A 23,581-nucleotide genomic window follows, 5' to 3' on the forward strand; every position below is an offset into this window, starting at 1 on the left:
TGATAATGAAAATGAGCTTTTGGGTAAAAGGATGAAATTTCATTTTGTTAATGGTTGAAAAGGGTTATGTAAGATTTACAATACTTATTTTCAAATTAGATTTATGCTTAAGATGAAGTTTGGATGAAGTTTGAGTGCTAGAAAAGTATAATGGTTTGTGATATAACGAGCGGACAAATATCTAGCTCGTTGCTACTGGTTTCAGTTATATTTTAAACATTGTTTTAGTAATAGTGAGGTCTCGCGCATTGAGGCTGGAAATTGCATGCAACAATACATTTTTTCGCTATTTAGATTGAACATTTTTTTGGTAGTTATAATTCCAATACGTAGAATAAATATAAACTTTTTATCAGATAAAAAATAACAAAAATTACAAATAAATTAAATATTATAAATAAAAAAACTTTCGAGAAATTTTTTTTGCAACTTTTTCGTGTAAAAAAACATTTCGACTTAATTAAATTGAATAGAGGCAGAGACTCCGTTAGCAGAAATAGTCGGTCTCCCCCATCCCCAATCTGTATTTCTTCAAATGCGTGTACAATAATAAAACAAAAAATTCAAATCGTCAAAACAGTTATGGAAGAACGATTTGAACTAGAGAGTCCTTTGGTTCATCTGTGCATCGAAACCGCCACACAAAGCGCTGACGCCGTCGAGACATGGCGGAGACAGCGGCGAACTCTCGAACGTTTGCCGTCTCAGCTCGCCGGAGCTTTGCTTCACCGTCTTCTCAACCGTCACCTTCTATATCCTTCTCTTCTTGAGTAAGTTATATCTACTGTTTTCTAGTCCTGTCCCCAATTTTATATAATTATTACTCCGTATATGATTTGATTTATATTTATATTCCTGTTTAGATGCACAATTTACAAATTATCGCTGTACTACTGAAATTCATGATTAATGTCTTATGATTATAGGCTTATTGTTGTATATCAAATGAAAATTAGTGTTATCGGATCAGGATCTATCGTTTTTAGTAATATTGAAATTGAAATGCTTACTGATGTAAGATGTACTTCGTGTATATTTATGTTGTCATATTATATGCTGCACTATTTATATTGTAAATTAAATTAATAATACGTGCTACGATACGTCACTCTGTGGTCAGTTCGATTGATTTACAACGAGTATTATGCGCAGAGTATTCAAATACAGTGTAGAGAAGCTTGATCTGAGAGGTGAGAGCTCAGTTGATGCAGAATGGATGGCATATATAGGAGCTTTTCACTACTTGTGTTCTTTAAACGTTTCCTATTGTCATCGAATCAACAGTTCCGCACTTTGGGCTCTTTCAGGTATGCCTTCTGCGGTCTTTTGCATTTTGATTTATTATTTGTAAAACATGATTCATGATAGTGTTAATTGTTTCTTTGTAGCTGTTTGTAAATGCAGGTTATATGCAGTTTATTATAGTATTGTAACATTTTATTAGATTTAACTGGCAGGTGCTGATACCGTATTTAATTAACGTTTTATAAAAATTATGTTTTCCTTTTTCCTGTTATTCTTCAGGCATGAATTATTTAAAAGAGGTGGATATATCTAGATGCTCTAAAGTTAATGATGCTGGTCTAAAGCATCTTCTATCTGTTCAAACTATTGAAAAGTTATGGATATCGGAAACAAGTGTCACCAGTGACGGTGTTACGCTTCTCTCTTCACTTAAAAGGCTATCTTTGTTAGATTTGGGAGGCTTGTTTGTAAGTGATATGGCCCTTGCATCTCTTCAGGTAATCTTCTTGATTAAGATTCTATTGGAATTGAACCCTAATTCATCAATAACAGCTTGTTTATCTCCTTCAACATTTAGAGCAACTTTCGATTGTATTCAGTTGTACACATGATCTAACATGCGTACCAATAACAACTCAAGTATATGTAACTTAAATGTGCCTAACTAAGTAACTAACTACTTCATGTGACTAACTAATTACATCTGTATTAGCCACTAATATCACAAGACGTGGACACTTGTGTAGTTAACTAGACTTGACTTTTTTAGTTCGTATCCTTGTCCTCAAGGATGTATAATGAGTTGCACAATGCAAATCTGAACAACTTTAAGTTTTTGGTTTTCCACTGCTATCAATCTTGTTAAGTAACTAGCATTTGAAAACCATGTATAGTACATGTCTTATACAGTATAAGTTTGGCCAAATTAAAGTTGCACCATCTGCTTTACATTATGATGTTCCTTGAGAATGTTGATAATTACTTCTTTGTAACTCATTTCTATTATGTTCGTTGTAGGTTTTGACAAACTTACAGCACCTTGATCTTTGGGGAAGTGATATATCCGATGAAGGCTCATCTTATTTTGTGAAATTCCCAAATTTGAACTTCTTAAACTTAGCTTGGACCAAGGTCACAATGTTGCCCAATGTTAGCTCCATTACATATCTAAACATGAGCAACTGTACTATACATTCCATATTAAAAGGAGAAGGCAACAAGGCTCGATTATCAAACTTAATTCTTGCTGGAGCTTTGTTCAAAGATGTTACCAAAGTCTTTTTATACTTTGATTCAACCTGTTTAACATTCTTAGACCTATCAAACTGCTCCATTCGTGACCTGTCCTTTTTGCCATGCATGCATGACCTAGAATATTTAGATCTCAGCGGTAATATAATTGGGGACGATACAGTTACTTTTATAGCATCTGTAGGATCAAAATTGAAAACATTGAATCTTAACAATACAAGAGTGAGCTCAACAGGAGTTGCTTTATTAACTGGGCATGTTCCAAAACTTGAAATTATATCATTGGATTACACATTAATTGATGATGTTGCTATATCATACATTGGCATGATACCTTCATTACAAGTTGTCAATATCAAGGGTACAAATGTTAGAGGTATATGATTTTAGTCTTTCAATCTTTCATACATATACACACATACAATCTTTGTTTACATGATATCTAACTTGTTAACTTGATTATTATACTGATCAGGTCTGATCAAACGTAACGATACGGATGAAGAATTTGTTCCCTCATTAACAGCACTTGAAAATCTTAAAGATTTAAAAAAGTTAGATCTGGAAGAAACTCAACTTAGGGATGAATCAATCATCCCCATATTAAGCTTCAAACAACTTACTCACCTTTCACTTCGGAGCAGTTTCTTAACAGATTCTTCACTGCAGATGATGTCATCTATCCCAAATTTGATCAATCTCAGCTTCCGAGATGCCGTTTTAACAAATGCAGGAATTGACACTTTTAGTCCTCCACCTTTACTTGAAGTGCTGGATTTGACCGGGTGTTGGCTATTAACAAAGGATGCTATTTTGTCGTTTATTCAGCACCATCCACAGATTAAAATATTGCATGAACTAGTAAGCACTTTATTATCTGACGGTGAAAACACTAAATATGCTTCTTCATTTAAAACAAGGATGAAGACTTTACAGCAGAGAAGATTTTCATCGTCGCCATATAAGTTTGAGACGAGTACCATCATAGGTACGCCAATTTCTCATCCCGTCCTACTATTTTGTATCTATGTTTATTTGAAATGATTTAACGCCAACGAATAATAAACATTAGAAATTTAGAATTGTAATTAGACCTTAGATCAATGTATTACACCATCTCTTTGCTCTAGTACCACTTGTAACATCCCAACTTTTCATATACAAATGCTAAATTTGTAGTCAATTTTGTTGTAATTTCAATCTGTACAATTTCATGATATATTTAACTGATGATCAACAGATCAGAGGTTGAAATATAGCAGAGCAGAACTACTATCGCTGCAGTTTGCATCTACATTGGTTGTTCCTCCTACTGATCTAGATATGTCGCCCAAGTAGAGATATGGTTGTAAACTGATTATAGAGATGTTTTGTTGTTGTTGTTGTTGTTGTTGGTAGTGGTGGTGTTGCAGTTGACTTCTATTGACCGTTTTTTGTATGATGATTTCTACAGAGTTTTGTTGTACTTAGATTTTTGTGGACAACCTATATTTGCTACAAAAATGAGCCAGTTCAGACTAAATAGGTCACATATTGCATTCTAATGAAGAGTTGGTCTTTAAGTCATTCATTACTTAAAATTACGGAGTATATGTTTTTAATGATTTACTGTTTAAGAATAAGAACATTTTGCAACCGAAATTCTGGTACAACGTTATATGCAGAAAAACTCAGTTAACGATCTAGTACATCACACTCAGTTAGAAATAAACTCAGTGTTGTTTCCTGTTGGTCTTAATTTTAAAAGTGCAATTACTTGTTTCTATCATGGTTATTCGTCATAATCACTATCAAAATACAAATGTGAAGGTTAAAGCAGCAAATTTGAAGAATTTTTTTAAGCTTTTAACAGATTTAATGTTTATTCCGTACCATTTTATCCTGGGTCAGCATGTCCTAGTGTTTTCGTGACAGGGATTGATCCGTGCACAACCAATTTTTATCCGGTACACAACCAAACATGTTTTATGATGTTGTACACTACAATATTTTAAAATATGTTTGGTTGTGTATAGATAAAAAAAAATGATTGTAAGATTGCATAGATGTCTATAACGTTCATTTCGCAGGGCGATAGAGAACCTCATTCAGCTGTTCTAAACCAAAACTTCATTCTTCCATTATTCCATAGGCCTAAGAAATTATACTCCTATGTATTTGGGAAAACAAGAAATATTGTTTTGATAGGTTCATATAAGTTGTATAAACAAAAAAGTTTAAAAAATGAACTGCAAATACTTCTAAATGGACATGTTACTTAAATAAAAGGATTCCTTCTCTTCACTGCTTCAAAGTCTTGTACATATCATCAATCGTACTCTGTCAACAACAAAGACGACTTATCAACCATCTAAAATGTGATAGTAACGAAATAACTAATTGTATCTTATATATTTAACGGTCGTATTAAGTTCTAAAATGCACAAGATATGATGCTTTCTGAGGTGGTTTTGTTTCTTGTCAAATGATTCACTTACACATACTATGAATTTACGAGGAATAATTATATGCATTTTTAACTTTTCCTCTTAATTGTCACATTAAAAGATATCGTTTTACCAAAATCATTGTTCAGAGAACAGAGATTTCTAAATTTCAAAGAATCAAATGTGATATTTTCTTAAACAGAGTACATACCTGATAATATTTCAGCATTTGAGGCCTCTTCTTCTTCAATGTTGGGGTTAAAAGGTCACGATCAATGTCGAAAGGTAAATGGTCAAGGTGAACTGCTTTTATGAACTCAAAACCTTTTAACTGCGAAACAATGGTTACAGTTGCACGTCAGTGAGTCACCAGTGAAACCTCGCTTAAAAATTTATTTAAAGGCTAACCTTTTTCTCTTTCCCAATTCGACCTAACTCAGCTAGCACGTACTCCTTAACCTTGCTATTTTGACATAACGAATCAAAATCTCCAGAAACATCATTTGCACGGCCCCACGTTTCAATGGCATGCTTATTAGGATTTACAACAGCAACAAGACATGACTCAAAGCTATTCCCATATACCCATATCTGAAAATTCAAACAAGAAACATTAATACATGTCGGTTATAATCACCAAAAAAACCGACTAACATGTAGTAATAACGTTACAAGCATTAAAAACGTGTTAATATTGTTCGTTTATAAGGAATCGAGGCATACTTCGTCAACAGCAGGAACAAGTCCGTAAACGTTTTCCAAATTTTCAACGGCTACATATTCCCCTTGTGCAAGCTTAAATATGTTCTTCTTTCGATCTATAACTTTCATGCTTCCATCTGGTTGCCACTCACCAATATCACCTGAAACATAATAAAAATGAAAAAGGTTTTATTTTTATTTTTAAATGGAAGTGGAAATTTTTTGAAATCGTCTCAGTGTAACAGCAAGACCTGTATGAAACCAGCCATCAATCAAGACCTCTTTCGTAAGGTCTTCACGCTTGTAATACCCTGAAAATAAAGTATCCCCTCGTATGCATATTTCTCCTTGTGGTGTACTCGAAAGAGCATCGTAATTCATTTCCGGAACAGACTCTAAACGTGCATCCAAATTTGGTACCGGTGGGCCCACTGTACCCACCATGCTCATCTCATTTGGTAGCGACACAAATGATCCAGCACATGTTTCTGTCAAGCCTACAATGTGTTTTACATAATTAACATCATGCAGATTAATGTTAAGTTCCATAAGGCTAAAGTTAGACAATCCTTCATTGTAACAATACTGTGTTTTGTAATCATAACTGGAGCATTAAAATTAAAATTTTTATATAAAAGTTATAACTAGGTGGACTATTGTACCGTATCCTTGGAGGACGTGGCAACATGCGACCACCTTAAGAAAACTTTCGACATGCGGAGCAAGTGGAGCAGCGCCAGATAAGATAATCCGTACCCTTCCACCTAACCTCTGCTTCACCTGCACATAATCAAACAACAAAATGAGTCTTTCCACATTAATAGGTGCAAGATGGGCGGGTTGGGCCAGAAAGTTAACAGGGCAAAGCTGGTTCGGTTCACATTGGATGACTATGGTATGAGAAGAAATGTGTCAGGTCAGGTTAGTATCGAAAATAAGATTGCAAAATACTGTAAGTTCATAAGCAAAAAGATATACGGCGTTATACTTAGCCCAACAACATGCTTATAGGCGAAGATGAGGTTCTAACTAAAAACTATAAGTTTATACTAAAACATTATTTCCTTTTAGTTTCCGATGTGAAATAGGGGTTTGTAAGTAACATTATATGCTTCATATTCATATATATACTTTCAACCAGTTTGTGATTTGTTTCCTATATAGCTACTTTTTTATTCTATCCATTTAATCCGATAAAGATATAACATATCACGAATCAACCGATTCATACGTAAATGGGTCAAAATTTTCACCCGTAGTTAACATATTGAAGACATAAAAGAGGACATGTGGGACCTCCTTTAAACTGACAACCAATTACTGTTATAATATATTATATATATAAATAGATAAAAAATGAAAAAATAATTAGATAAATTGATAACCAACCTTGGTGAAAACAAGTTTGTCACTTAGCACAGATGCCTCTTCATGTTTACTTCCACCCTTCATATTACGCAACTTGCTGCATATATTTCGACAACCAAATCAAAATCAATTATAAAGAACAGCATAGCGTATGTATGGTGCAATTGAGTGGATGAAAGAACCATTTGAAGTAAAAAAAAAAAAAAAGAACAGTAAATATTTCAAAAATATATTGATGTGCATGACTATTATAAAAGGATAAAAGTGTTATAATAATAATAATAATATAGATATGGATAGTCAATTTTGGTGTATACATATAGTCAATTTTAGTACACAAAGTATGTATTTTTATATTGAGATTTTAGGCTATAAATACTCATGAATGCAAGCATTGAACTTGCACCATTTCACACACTTACAAAGTGTTTCTTTCTTTCTCCATTATCATCTTTGTTCTTACACTTCATTATTAGTATTCTTAATCAAGAATCAAATCACTAAAGGTAGTTATAAGCCTACTGAATTATAACATCAAGAATCAAACCACTAAAGGTAGTTATAAGCCTACTGAATTATAACACGTTATCAGCACGATAATCTTAATACTAAATATGGTTGGCTCTGCCACCAAAATGATATATGGTCGGTTATACCACCAAAATGATATATGGTCGGTTATACCACCAAAATGATATATGGTCGGTTATACCACCAGAATGATATAGGTCGGTTATACCACCTGAAAAATATATGGTCGACACTGTCGCCAAATTTTCATTTATGTTTACTAATATTTATATTTTTGTTATATAACATTTATTTATGATTGCTTACACATGGTCGACACTGTCACCTACTTATCATTTATGTTATATTAAATTTATGTTTAATGTTTATATACTTATGAATATAAATTGACTCTAATTTATCATGATGTTTGTTTTAATTTTTGATAATAGAAAATGTCGAATCTGGAAAAGCTTAAATTTACTCCTTTAGAATCAACTGGAAACAACTACATGCCATGGGTTATAAAAGTAAAAATGCATCTTAAATCAATGGGCATTCTTGAAACCATAAATGAAAACAACACTTGTTCTGAAAAAGAACAAGCTACGGCATGTTGCTTTATTCATCAACATATTGATGAATGCTTACAAAATAATTATGTGACTGTAGAAGATCCCCATGTTTTATGGGAAGGTCTCAAAAGCAGATTCAATAATCAAAGAGAAATTTTACTTCCAGCTGCAATGGAACAATGGAGAACATTAAGGTTCCAAGACTTTAAGAAAGTAAATGAATACAGCTCAGCTTTGTATAATACATGTTCACAACTTAAATTCTGTGGACATGAAATTAGTGATGCAGACATGATGGAGAAAACTTTCTCCACAATGAATGCTGCAAACATCACAGTGCAAAGAAATTTGAGAATGCTAAAGTTCAAAACATATCCTGAACTTAATTCATATCTCTTAGTTGCAGAGCAAAATGATGAGCTATTAATGAAAAATCAGCAATCCCGTCCTACTGGTACACTTGCAATCCCTGAAGCAAATACTGCAAATAATTATAAACAGGGACAAGGACGCGGGCAAGGTCGTGGTTATAATAACCATCACCATCATCATGCCAAAAGCTATAACTATGGTAGAAACCATCCTTATGGTAATGGTAATGGGCGTGGACGTGGTCGTGGTCGTGGCCGTGGTGGTCAAAGAAATAGTAATCCACGAAAATATAAATATCAACCACAAAACAAGCCCATTAAACAAGATGTTGAAGAAAATTCTTCTAAAAATTCTGAAGAATCTTGCTACAGATGTGGTAGAATGGGCCACTGGGCTAATACTTGCCGAACATCTAAACATCTTGTTAAGATGTATCAGGATTCGCTGAAAGGTAAAGAAAAGGAAGTAAATTTTGTGGATAATATTGATCCAACAGTCACTGAGAAACCATCTGATTTATATGAAGATTTCTTGAATGTTTAAGTTGTGTGTCTTTTGAAAAATAAACGATTTAATATCGTCTGTCTTTGTCATTATGTTTGCTAAATGTTTCAGTACTATCTATTTGCGTTTAAAATATTGTGTAATATTAATGTACTCACTATTTATTTCTTATATATGAAGTTCAATATGAATTTTGCTGGAATACAACATCAATCAAGTGGTGGAGATCTCTGTATAGCAGACAGTGGAACTACACACACTATACTTAAATCCGAGAAATATTTTATTGATCTAAAACCAACGGAAGGAACTATACATACAATATCAGGACCTGCTAAACTTGATAAAAGGGATAGGAAAGGCAAATTTCATACTACCAAATGGTACAAAATTTTTAATAAATGATGCCTTATTTTCTCCCAAGTCAAGCAGAAATTTATTGAGTTTCTCCGACATATACCTTAACGGGTATGATTATCAGTCAGTGACAACAGAAAATGAGAAATATTTAAGTATCACTGACAAGAGTCATGTGGTTGAAAAACTGCCAAGACTTAGTTCTGGATTACATTATACACATATAAATGTACCAGAAATACATATGGTAGTTAACGAAAAATATATTGATCCTGGTGTATTCAGTTTATGGCATAACAGATTAGGCCATCCAGGATCAACAATGATGAAAAGGATTATTGAATGTACTCATGGACATCCACTAAAGGATAGAAAAATCCATCATGATACAATGGTTCCATGTACATCTTGCTCTCTTGGAAAATTGATAACTAGACCCTCACCACTTAAGGTTGAGAAAGAATCACCAATGTTTCTTGAAAGAATTCAAGGTGATATATGTGGACCAATTCATCCACCATGTGGACCATTTAGATATTTCATGGTTCTAATAGACGCATCTAGCAGATGGTCTCATGTTTGTCTGTTATCAAGCCGTAATGTGGCATTTGCAAAATTTCTTGCCCAAATTATTAAATTGAGAGCTCATTTTCCTGATTACACCATTAAAAGGGTGAGACTTGATAATGCTGGTGAATTTACATCTCAAGCATTTAATGACTATTGCATGTCTATAGGAATTGTTGTTGAACATTCTGTTGCTCATGTGCATACACAAAATGGTTTAGCCGAGTCATTGATTAAACGTTTACAGTTAATCGCTAGACCATTGATAATGAGAACAAAACTCCCTGTATCTATATGGGGTCATGCAATTTTACATGCTGCTGCATTGATTCGCATCAGACCAAGTGCAAGTCATAAATATTCCCCCCTACAACTTGCTTTTGGTCAAGAGCCAAATATTTCCCATCTTAGAACATTTGGTTGTGCAGTGTATGTTCCAATTGCGACACCACAACGTACAAAAATGGGTCCTCAAAGGAGGTTGGGAATATATGTTGGATATGAAACATCTTCAATATTAAGGTATATTGAACCTATGACAGGTGACGTTTTTACAGCACGTTTTGCTGATTGTCATTTTAATGAAACATTGTTCCCTAGATTAGGGGGAGAAATGAAAAATAAAGAAAATGATGTTTCATGGTGTGAACCTCAATTAAAGTATCTTGATCCTCGCACAAAAGAATGCGAGACAGAAGTTCAAAAGATAATGCATATACAAGAACTTGCAAATCAATTGCCTGATGCATTTACAGATACAAAAACGGTGACAAAATCATATATACCAGCAGTAAATACTCCAGCTCGAATTGAAATTCCAAAAGCTGGCAATAACGTCACTCATGAATCTTTGCCACGTCAGAAACGTGGAAGACCAATCGGTTCAAAGGATAAAAATCCTCGAAAAAGAAAATCAGCTGATAATGAAGTAAAAGAAAGTGTTCAAGAAGAACCACAAATCAGTACTCCTACTGCAGAGGAGATTGATGATGTCAATACAGAAATTGCAATCAATTATGCATATTCAAAAATATTATGGAACCGAAATGAAATGAAAAATCTTGATGATAAATTTTCATTTAATGTTGCATATGACATCATGAATAATGATGATGATCCAGAACCAACATCTATGGTTGAATGTCAAAATAGACATGATTGGGCTCAATGGAAAGAAGCAATACGAGCTGAATTAGAATCACTCAATAAAAGAAAAGTTTTCGGATCCATCATTCTCACTCCTAAAGATGTGAAACCTGTAGGATACAGATGGATTTTTGTCCGAAAAAGAAATGAGAAAAATGAAGTTACAAGGTATAAAGCTAGACTTGTAGCTCAAGGTTTTTCTCAAAGACCGGGAATTGATTATGAAGAAACTTATTCTCCTGTTATGGATGCAATTACTTTTAGGTACTTAATCAGTCTGGCAGTTTCTAAAAATTTAGAAATGCATCTCATGGATGTTGTGACTGCTTATCTATATGGATCACTTGATAGTGATATATATATGAAGATACCTGAAGGATTTAAGGTACCAGAAGCATCAAATGCAAAACCCAAAGAAATGTATTCGATTAAATTACAAAGATCTTTATATGGGTTAAAACAATCGGGACGTATGTGGTATAACCGATTAAGTGATTACTTGATAAGCAAAGGGTATACAAATAATCTTACTTGCCCTTGTGTTTTCATTAAGAAAACAACATCCGGATATGTGATCATAGCTGTTTATGTTGATGATCTTAACATCATAGGTACAAATAAAGAGATCCATGAAGCCATTCAACTTCTAAAGAAAGAATTTGAAATGAAAGATCTCGGAAAAACCAAGTATTGCCTTGGTTTACAAATTGAGCATATGCCTAATGGTTTACTTGTACATCAAACAACATATACTGAAAAGATTTTGAAACGTTTCAATATGGACAAGGCAAAACCATTAAGTACTCCTATGGTTGTTAGATCACTCAATGTTGAAGCTGATCCATTTCGTCCATGTGAAGATCAAGAAGACATTCTTGGACCAGAAGTACCATATCTTAGTGCAATTGGAGCTCTTATGTATCTTACAAATTGTACAAGACCTGACATTTCTTTTGCAGTTAATTTGTTGGCAAGGTTCAGCTCTGCTCCTACCAAAAGACACTGGAATGGGATCAAACACATATTTCGATACCTTCGAGGAACTACTGATTTAGGATTATTTTATTCTAACGAATCAAAACAAGATTTGGTTGGTTATGCAGATGCAGGTTATTTATCTGATCCACATAAAGCTAAATCTCAAACTGGATATGTATTCCTAAATGGAGGTACTGCAATATCATGGCGTTCTCAAAAACAAACACTTGTTGCTACATCGTCAAATCATGCCGAAGTGATTGCATTACATGAAGCTACTCGGGAATGTTTTTGGTTGAGATCAATGACACAAATCATTACTGATTCTTGTGGACTAGAACGCGATAAAAGTCCAACAATTCTCTATGAAGATAATGCAGCTTGCATAGCACAGATGAAAGAAGGGTATATCAAAAGTGACCGAACCAAACACATACCTCCTAGATTCTTCTCATACACTCAAAATCTCATTAAGGACAACGAGATTGAAATGAGATATGTTCAATCCAGCAAAAACTCTGCTGATCTTTTCACGAAAGCACTTCCAACTGCTATTTTCAGAACACACGTTCATAACATTGGCATGAGACATGTTCAAAAGATGTAACAGCTGAAGCGATGTCTACTTGAGGGGGAGTCAACTCCATGCTGCACTCTTTTTCCCTTAGCTAAAGTTTTTTCCCACTGGGTTTTCTTTAGCAAGGTTTTTAACGAGGCAGTAATTTATAGTTGATCTTCAACAAAATAAAATTGCTATCCAAGGGGGAGTGTTATAATAATAATAATAATATAGATATGGATAGTCAATTTTGGTGTATACATATAGTCAATTTTAGTACACAAAGTATGTATTTTTATATTGAGATTTTAGGCTATAAATACTCATGAATGCAAGCATTGAACTTGCACCATTTCACACACTTACAAAGTGTTTCTTTCTTTCTCCATTATCATCTTTGTTCTTACACTTCATTATTAGTATTCTTAATCAAGAATCAAATCACTAAAGGTAGTTATAAGCCTACTGAATTATAACATCAAGAATCAAACCACTAAAGGTAGTTATAAGCCTACTGAATTATAACAAAAAGCATAATAGTATAATTTAGAAGCTACAGTACTTATTTGCTGTTCTTATATATGGGCTTTCTCATTCTGAAATATCGAATGATTATGCAATGTCACAAGGCAAAGATAGATAACCAAATGTTCAATAGCATTCTTTAAAAAAGGAAAGAAAAAAAAAAACTTTAAATTCTTTGTAATACTTACTAAGAATAGGCTAAATTAAACAATTTACTTCCGAGAAAACTCCCTGTATTAATCTTCTGCTGCATACCTGCTCAAATGAATTCACTTAGCCATAAAATATAGACCAGTTTATACTTCACATAGAAGATCAACGATTATTATAAAAAAAAAAATGTATCATTGACAATATATATATGTATGTAAATATGTGTATATATATGCCTGAATAAATTCTTTCTAAGACCCGAGGGACAGCACAGAAAATGGTAGGTTTCAGCTCCCCGAGGTCTTCAGTTAGTAACTTGACATCCTGGATATATATTATTTGTCAACTAATAACATGTCCGTAGATCTGTTGAGAAATAAACTCAAAAACAAGAAAATGTGACGTTACCCCTCGCCAAAATCCAATCGAACCACCATGATGTATAAAACATTCTTCAATCACACGACCAAATATATGTGCCAGAGGAAGAAACGAGAGATACACATCATTTTCAGTTAACTGTAAAATAACAATCATGGATTATTAACCATGTTTCTGGACTGAATCAATTAAAAAGGGTATTAAACTAACCGATTCATTAGCACAATCTAGAAATCGGCGAACACCGGCTATAAGTGTCACAAGGCTGTTATTAGATATTAGAACTCCCTTAGGATCACCGGTGGTCCCACTTGTGTACATAATAGTACAAATGTCGGTTTTCTTCTTAACTGGCAGATCAAACGGGTTGTCTTTGCCCTGCAGTTGATGGAACGATACACGTTTCATGAAAGTCAAAAGTCCAATCGCACGTATCATAAAAGTCAAAGCACGGTTGACTAGGATGAAAAAAGCTTTACCAATAATAAAAACTCTTCCCATGAGTATATAGCCGATCCAAAGTTCTTAACTTGTTCCTTCTGTTCAGGCGTAACTTGTCCGAAGCTCACAATTGCTACATAAAGTACGCAAATAAGTATATGTGGCAAATATTTGAAAAATAGACAAGGATATGAAGTAATTATACTTACTTTTCAGATATTCTCCAGCTTTCGGGAACGTTTTTAACAGCTGCACCACCAAAAAGCAATCATTGAACATATTACAAATTACCAAATAAAAATAAAATAGAAGAGTTATAATTACCTCGGAGATCTTTTTCACTTCTACGAAAGCAATTGAAACCTCGGCATGGCCTATGATAAATTCTACTGCACCAGCACCTATATGAAACAGATTATAATAAAAGCATATTACTTCAGTCCTAAAACGCGTATGTGTACAGATAATAAAACCAAATATACAACTAGTACTATATTGATATTAAAAGTCCATACACAGAACCAATGAGCTTGAAACAATCCAATACTTACCTAAGGTATCATATAATGGTACGCAGTACAAGCCAAGAGCATTACATGCCTGCATCAATTTGTTAGTATTATTAACGGTATATATATATACTAGACATGTTCACTACTTGAAATATAAGGACCAAACGACTTCGTTGATATGTCATAACATATACGGAGTACTTCATAATTAGTAGTTGTAATACTAATAGTTTGCAATAGCGAGTGGCGATTATTAGCAACTTACAACAAATTTAAGTTAAAAAAAATTACCTCCATGCTCATTATCCATTCTGCACAGTTGATACCATAGATGCCACATTTTCCTCCCTAACATCATCAACAAATGTTTATCAGTAACCATCAGAAAAAAAAAAAAAAAAAAGAACTCAACATCGTCAAAATGTTGCCTGACACATAAGCTGCCAGCCTGCCACGTCATCAGTTTGAAAAGTAGCAGGTCAGATTTCGTAATATCAGAATTATTGAAACTTGGTTATCTTTAGGGAAATTTGTGAAACTAGTACTATTTTATATGGCCATATAAAAAGTTGATTAACATGTAGGAAGCTCGCTTACCGGCTCAACTCCACAAGCATGGATGGCATTCGCCACCTGTATGACTTCATCGTATACTTGTTTATAAGTCAACCACACATACTTACCATGCTGCAACAATAAGAAATACATGTAAACATAGTTACTCCAATAAGCATATACATGGACCGTAATGTCACTTTTATGAAATCTGTTCAAGAAATAAAAGTGTGTTTTTTATGTACAAAATTCTTTCATATTTAATAATAAGTTTAACAATACTAATAAAACTTCATAAGTACTAGCATCAATCAAAAATAACAGTTGTAGAAAACGTAATATCAAATAAAAAAAAACTAGATATGTAATGTTGGTCTAAATTTTTTGGGCCCTTTTGGAAATTGGGCCTTGTACGATTGCACACTTTGCAGGCCCCAATATCTGGCTCTGAACACATCCAAACAAAGATAAAGGATATTGTTATATCGTTATACCTTTCCATCGACAAACTCACGAGTTCCAAGCATGTTATTATCAGGGTATTTCTCTGCTGATATGCTGTAACATGAACAAACACTTTAAAACATGCAGCAACATCATTAATATAGATATACAGTACCTTAATGGCCCAAATTCATTTATTGACCAAGAAATACAATTGATAGTCTTTTGAACCATTGTAGTATATGGTATTTTCTTGTTTCTTTTTTTTTATATTATTTTTGCATTTATATTCAAACACTTTGAAAAATAAAATAACGAATACTAGGTAATATGATTCAAATATCAATCACTCAAAAATACGAATATAAAACACTCATATTAAAACACATATGAGTCATCCAATATAGCCTAGGGGTTGGAGTCATGACAAAAGGTCTATGTTCAAACATCACTAGAAACATATGGAGGAGGCCAGTGGCGAGTCTACGGTCACGAGAAACCGCTAGTACAAAAACTTAGTAGAAAAATACACTGTAAATTGTATAGGACACAACTAAATTTAACTGGATGACCCCATATCTTTTGCGAATTTATAATTTTTCCTTTAAAATGTATAAGACAACACTATATTTTACTACTCGGACTAAATATATTTTCCGAATTTGTAGTTTTTTGAAGGTAAACAACCGCTAAAATAACACTCAAATATAGCTAGTACTGCAAAAAATTTCGGGACTACCATTGAGTTTGCATCCTGAAATCGCCACCGGATGTGGCAAAGAAAAGAGTCGAAAACGGTCACGAAATAACTCCGTTAGACCGGGTACATGAGAGTAAAAAATATACTCTGTTTACCCATATAATAAACACATGTATTATCACATTGATCCGTTTATTACAAATGAAATGGTAACTATACCTAGTGGTTTTATAAACTAAGAATTTATAAACGAAAAAAAATAAAAATCTAAAACAAAAGGATTTACCGAAAAATATCCCAGCATGAATCCAAACCATCAATGGGAGACGGAAAACCGTCTTTGGCATACACACTACGGTAAACGGGTCCCATTGATGGTCTTCCATCTTTGGCTTCGATTGCCGGTTCAACTTCTACTATAAAATTCTTCTGCTGCTCCATATATATTTAATTTATTCAGTTTAGAATATTTATATAAATAATATATAATATCTATATATGTAAATATGTAATATATAGGTACGACGATTAGCGATTTAGCGGTGGTAAATAGAGTTAATGCAGGGTAGTTGTAGGTGGCGCCTGGTGGTGGTGATGGAGGAGGAGGTTTACGGGGAGAAATTTTCTCATCATAACAAACTTTCTCCTAAGATAAAGTATATGATTTTATACCAAACTGATGATGATGACGCTTCACGCTTGTTAAACTTTGCCACATTTTTTATTTTTATGTTATTACTAGCTGGAGACCCGCGACTTCGCGGGGTTATTCGAGTCATTAATTAAGAGAGATGCTTCGAATGTTTATATGACATTAATATAATAGCATTCAGTTTCACAAAAGTATTATAAATGTCTATATAGTGTTAATAAAAATAAAAATTAAACATTGTGAACAGAAAAATAACACTTTAGTCACACTTCCGGTCTAGTTTTCCACAAATTATTCCAAGATTGTAGACGCTTTACATGTTTATGAACCACGTAAAAAGCGAGAACGGTTTGTCTTAGTGTGAGTACAGTCTTTATTTGCTTATATGTAATATCTACAATATAATTAAAATAATATAAAAATTAATATTAAGTATCTTCATTATAAATACACTATTTACCTTATTTGCAAGAATTAGAGTTTTGTAAACGTACCTGATTGCGATTCCACACAAGTGTTCGCCTGACAAAATTATATTGTAATATATATATATATATATATATATATACATATATATATATATATATATATATATATATATATATATATATATTGCCACTTCAATATTTATAACAGAACTCATTAGATACAAAAAATTCATTTAGTTACATATACCTGAATTTGTGCTTGAATTAACGATTCAATCTCATTTTTTTGATCTTGTATCATTCTTTCCAATTTTTTTGATCTTGTATCATTCAATGACATTCCAGTATAATTTTCACGAGTTCATCAATTTGAGTAAGCTCGACCTTGTGGATCCCCATATACACCGGTTGCTCTCATAGAAGTCCCCATCCAACCGCTATGTTGTTCTCAATCACCAAACACAGACACCATCAAGTTTAACTACATGTCGGAAGTCTTTATTCTGATAGTAAGTAATTCCTATGCAGACTCGATTTGACCCATACTACCCGTTTTGAAGGAAAACCATTTTAAACTGCTACCCATTCTGCACACATAAGCCAAAAACCAAGTGACGCGTCTTCATTTGCATATTTGTGCAAAATGGATCCAAACATTGTATAACAAAAGTGTTGAAGTTATTGAAGAAGAACATAGGACAGTTACTCCATGTCTCCATGTTTGACTTTTCAGCCTCAAATAAACTTTTCAGACTCAAATATACACATTTGAGGTACCAACTAAATTTTTTTAATGAAATAAGTAACAGTAAATAATAAAAATTTGTATATGCTAATGAAAAGTACACAGCTAAATTTGTCTACAACAATTTACAACCATTAAACTCTATAAACAGCAATTAGTAATTTAGTGTAACATAAAAGAGCATAAAAATGATTTATAGTTAACAATATCACTTAATTAAGAACTATATATTTAAAGGTACTATCTCGATATCCTTGTCATTTAAATTAACCAATGGTATAAGAACACGCAACTGTTCTTAAAAGTCGATATTAGACTGGTTCTCAAACACAATTTTTCCTTTCTTTCCTTGGAATTTTACAAATATTTAATAATTATAATATAATCATGGGACTACTCTGTATATTATTACAATGAAGTTCTAATTATTTAAAATATAATGACTTCAAATGATTAATACAACTTGAAACTTAAAATCACTTTAGTGAGTTTTGAACCATTTGATACCTACGATAATTCTTAATTACAAAACTTTATCCGTATAAGTAAAATCATATATAATGCACGAGTTGAAAATTTCACTTCTTTACTTAAAGTGTATGAAAATATCCCCTTTCATTCCTAAACAGCTAAATTAACCACTATTTTAGGGAGAGTCATATCTCTTTGATTCCATAGTTGAAAAAGTGATAGCATGTACCTGCGAAATTTTGTTACCCATGAGTACAACAACTGAAGCAACCTCCCGGCAACCCGTACATGTGATTCAACCAGGGCAGCAGCATCATTGACTCCGTCCTGACCATTGCAACTAAATGCTACTCTCTCTGTAGTCTGGTTATAAATTTAATTCTTTTCATCAGGTTTAACTCCATAGAATACCTGTTCGGAAGATAAAATATGACCATCATACTGCTAAAAGCTAACATATGTTCAAAAAATCGATAATTTAGATTTGAAAATTTGCTAAACAGTTACGTAATAACTGCATGCGACATAAAATCAAACCACCACAAGTGTTTGTACATGTCCTTTTGGAATACCAACAACTGACGCGACATACTCAAATGAATTCTTTTTATCTCCAGTTAGCAACAATACATTGATTCGTTGACTGGTTAAAGATTGAACGTTTATGTTGCATCTTATCGTATCCGATCATCGACATAAATAAGACGTGCAACAACACAATATATTTTGCTCCATAAGTTGATAGTATCTATGAAAAAGATTCAGTCACCTATATTACACTTTTATTACTTTTATTACCATTCAAAAATTGCATGTATATTGGATAAGTTTGATTTGCAAGGACATGGTACGTAGTCAAATAGGCGGGTCATAAGTAAGTTTCACGTTCTGAAGTATTAGAAGTTTACCACCCGCACAAATTCAATACAGTTAAAGAAGTTAGTATTCTGGTTGGTGTATAACAAAATTTGGGATGACAGTTTTTAGCAGCAAAGTGATGGGCACGTGACATCATAAGCAATGAATATTGGCACTGAAAGAATAAACATAAACAACAACATACCTGCATCTCTATAATATTCCTCAACATCAGCAATAATCATGTTTGGTACAATTTTTAACTCATTGATTTCTGCACAAGACTGCTCTCTGAGTCCGAAATAGCGAAAGCATATGCTAATTTTATGATTCTGGCCAACTCATGTTGGACAAAAATATTTTGACCCATAATAAATGCAAAAAATGCCTTTTATATTTAATTTGTAGTGTTGGTTTTAAAAAACTGAATTTGTATTAAAGATATACATACCTGTTGCAGGTCAATATTGATCAGATGTAAATAGCACACCAAGAGACTAACATTAATCAGATGTACCTGAAACAAACCTCTATGGTAGGTCAATAGCAGCAACGCATGGTTGTACAGGTATAGCTACGAAATATAAGGGGACACAAATTAAAACCTGAGAAAATATATGCTAAACAATAGCAACTAACACAATCAATCTAAAGAAAATAAAGTACCTATTATTGCAGATGCTCACACATTTAGTCCCCTGTATATATATGTAAGATGTGAATAATTTAATAAACATCGACTGTGAGGCATATTTGTTACCCGAGTCTACAACTTGTTTGCTGAGCGTGGACAATGCATTGTAAGTTTTGGCCAGCTGAGATAACCTTTGACACTGACTAAGTCATGTTCAATGGAAACACCAGAGCATAAGAACACTACCTTAATAACACTTGTGATTAGGAGAAGTATAGATAAGACGATTATAAATGGATGAAAAAGATATGAACGTTACAATTGCATCAAGTTTTTATATGCTGTAAAAAAACATATTAGAAGAAGAACAATAAAATAATTTAAAGTGTTCCACGTCTTGATCGGACAAAGCCAGTCAGAAGTATCACTTTATAAATTTAAAAATTCCCATATCTAATCGAACTTTTAACCATTATATTAGGTTATAGTTACAACAGTTTATAACTCAAAGAAATACAAAACCTTAAAATTCGAGTGAACCCTTCTTCAACCATCTTCATCCCTTACCTGTAAAAACACAAAATGTATATATTGCACTTTCGAATCCTTCCCAAACCTCTAACCTGTATGCGTATTTATTGTATCTGAATATATACAATTTATAGATATTTCAACAGGACTGTCTATACTTGAAATTATTATCAGTTTTTTTATTAATTTCAACTGGACTGTCTATACTAAATAATAGAGATTTCAACAGTATTTATTGTATCTAAATATGTACAATTTATAGAGATTTCAACAGGACTATCTATACTAAAAAATAGCATCTCAACCCTCCCATTTTGGCTCCAAATATTAGATACTCCTTCCGCCCATTATGATATTGAAAACTAATACAATAAATCAAGAACGCACCTCATACCCGTTATAAATCTGATAGGTGAAGAATATATGCGAAATACGGTATACCTTGAAATTAGTATTAGGTCCATCAAAAAACGCACGACTGCAAGATCATTTTCAACTTGATTTTAATTAATCAGATGAACATGAAAATATAGAAAATTCATTTAATTAATAGAAATGAAGATCGTTAGAAACAGTTACCCCAATTTGAGCTGCCACCTTGAGACCATACCCGCCCATATTGCCACCACAACCATATAATGAATCTGAATGGCTGTAAAATTCACCTTATCTTCCCGGATTGTATTGGAACATTATTTTCTTGGTCATACAATACTAATAAGGATTTAAAGTTCAATTAGAGGTTCTTCAACTTGAATATTAATATCAATTCATACTATATGCAGAGTTTTTAAAGTGCTTCACTACGCCTCTCAGCCCCTACAATTTATAAAAACAATATAATTTTATCTCTCATGATTCATATTACTGGATGTAGAATATAGAAACGAATTTTGAAACAAAATAAGAATCGAAAGATCCAATTGAATATAAAGAAACCCTAAAAATCTTTGAACTTTAAAATACATAATAATTCAAACTATAGAAACGAATTAAGAATAAGTATTTACTTACCATGGCTGTAGATATTGGAAGGATATCGTATACCGCTAAGTGTAATTCATTTTCATACTAAAGCTTTGACTTTATAAATATATACAAAACAGAAACATATACGTACATACATACATTAAAGTTACAAAATCATTGGAAAATAGAAATGGAGAAAAAGACCAGTGATGGGAATTATTTGATGCAACAACATTACCACTAACATTACCAGTGATAGGTATGGGTTATTGTTGGCTTGTGTTGACCTAGTACACCTTTTCCATAATACTTCATAAACTTTGTACATAATACTTCATAAATAAAAACTTTTCTGAATGTACCAGTTAGGAAGGTTGTATCCGTTAAGAAAACATATTGGATACACAATGGATGACTTTCAATCTGTCTGTTGGTTTCCTTTAAACTAATTTTATTTGTTCAGCGAATTTGACTCCTTAAAACTGAAGAATAACATGAAACGACCCATTCACGAGTGAATAAGTCTAAGTTCACAATTGAACTACTCGACTACTTAGGTCAACCAAGAACCAGTAAACACTATATATCCTGCTAATATGCTAAAGCCTGGTGATATGCATTTTATAATATAATTAAGCGCAATTTTACAGATTTTGAACCTATTTTAAGAAATTAGCAAAATATAGAACTAAATCAAAAAATTCAATAAGAACTGTAATTCCAATAAAATTACTTACCGTTGTCTGATTTCTTGCATCGAAGGTGTTGAACAAACGTCTACTTTATTCACAATTTCTCAAATTTAAGGAATTAAAAACCCTTACCGTTGTTTGATTTCCCACTGAAGGTTTTTATCATAGCAGGTTTGGTTATCGGAATTAGGGCAAGATCCGAAATTAAGTTTGCGATAAACAGATTGGAGACGAAAGAACGATATTCACCTAGGGTTTTGCGGTTATTCTGTACATTAGGGTTTTTTTGATGAAGAATTCGTGAGTGAAGGAGTGATCGAGTGATGAAGAATTTTGGGAGGTTGAACAATTGTGCGTTCAAATGTAATACGGAGCGAGGAATTGAAAATTGAGCGTGTTGTTTTGAACCCCTAATCTCTATTTTTTCTTCCGTGCCGTGTGTTTTGTATGGAGAGGGTAATCAGGAGATTTTAAGCGAGTATGGAAGACTTATCACGTGTGATTGTATAGATGATGGGTGATGGATGGGCAGGATTAAAGGATGATTTTGGATGGATGGTTAGGATCGAAAATTTTTTGGAGATATCACCTAATTGTGTGTTTGTTATTAGTGTAAGAGAGATTAAAACATAAATTTTTCTAACGACAAGTTAAGGTACTTTAGATACTTTCTATGTACAAGATTATAAAGCACCTTAACGACTGCCCTAAAGGCTGTCGTTAGATAAATTCTTAAAACATACTCCTAATAATTAGTAATAATTTAACAAATAAAATATTGGAATTAAAATACCAAATATACTAACATTGATGGGTATGGTTGGTAATTAAAGACTAGAAATGGCAATGGATCAGATATAATTTCGTGTCCATATTCATTTAATTTTTTTTCATCCATATTCATATCCATATTCATTTATTTTCTGGTCATCCATTTATATCCATACCTAGTATATTAATCGGATTGATGGATATCGAATGGATATTAAAAAATATTATAATTTTTTTAACATGCGATTAAAACAACAACGTACTATAGCAAAAATAAATATAACATGACATAATCAAAATATATCTATAAGAATGTGTAATATTTGCCATCCCTAATAAAGACTACGAGTTTTTCTAGGTTTTAAAAGTTTTTAGAATTATTAAATAAAAAATCTTGTTTATTTAAAAGAATTTAAAACTTTTAGATTGTTGTGATAAAGACATTGGCTGACAAATTTGAATCACGGGTGTATACCTAACTGCACAGTAGATAATTTTGTATTATAAATACCAACGAATGTGATTTGCATATGATGCACATAGAGAATATATTTCATAT

General features: G+C 32.8%; 2 protein-coding genes across 3 annotated transcripts; one reads left to right on the forward strand and one right to left on the reverse strand.

The window, feature by feature from the left end:
- The first annotated feature begins 515 nt into the window (after nt 1-515).
- LOC139853168 (uncharacterized) lies at nt 516-4,055 on the forward strand. 2 transcript variants are annotated; one of them, XM_071842548.1, is made up of 6 exons: nt 516-770; nt 1,153-1,307; nt 1,525-1,742; nt 2,263-2,872; nt 2,972-3,484; nt 3,737-4,055. In XM_071842548.1, the coding sequence occupies exons 1-6, from the start codon at nt 583-585 to the stop codon at nt 3,832-3,834; spliced, it is 1,782 nt and encodes a 593-aa protein (XP_071698649.1). In that variant the 5' UTR covers nt 516-582; the 3' UTR covers nt 3,835-4,055. The 2 variants fall into 2 exon arrangements, with proteins under 2 accessions (XP_071698649.1, XP_071698650.1); XM_071842549.1 differs by having other exon boundaries at nt 681-770; nt 1,121-1,307.
- Nucleotides 4,056-4,747: 692 nt separating this feature from the next.
- On the reverse strand, nt 4,748-16,712 carry LOC139851367 (long chain acyl-CoA synthetase 4-like). The gene is made up of 19 exons (XM_071840393.1): nt 16,558-16,712; nt 15,622-15,685; nt 15,170-15,259; nt 14,864-14,920; nt 14,612-14,660; nt 14,385-14,461; nt 14,270-14,309; nt 14,099-14,193; nt 13,830-13,997; nt 13,647-13,757; nt 13,475-13,562; nt 13,274-13,340; nt 7,014-7,089; nt 6,287-6,404; nt 5,876-6,121; nt 5,646-5,785; nt 5,331-5,513; nt 5,134-5,253; nt 4,748-4,815 (listed from the first exon to the last, which is right to left on the reverse strand). The coding sequence occupies exons 1-19, from the start codon at nt 16,710-16,712 to the stop codon at nt 4,777-4,779; spliced, it is 1,983 nt and encodes a 660-aa protein (XP_071696494.1). The 3' UTR covers nt 4,748-4,776.
- Nucleotides 16,713-23,581: the final 6,869 nt, after the last annotated feature.

The sequence above is a fragment of the Rutidosis leptorrhynchoides genome, chromosome 6 (genome assembly GCF_046630445.1).
Source record: "Rutidosis leptorrhynchoides isolate AG116_Rl617_1_P2 chromosome 6, CSIRO_AGI_Rlap_v1, whole genome shotgun sequence".
In the NCBI taxonomy this organism is placed as follows: domain Eukaryota; kingdom Viridiplantae; phylum Streptophyta; class Magnoliopsida; order Asterales; family Asteraceae; genus Rutidosis; species Rutidosis leptorrhynchoides.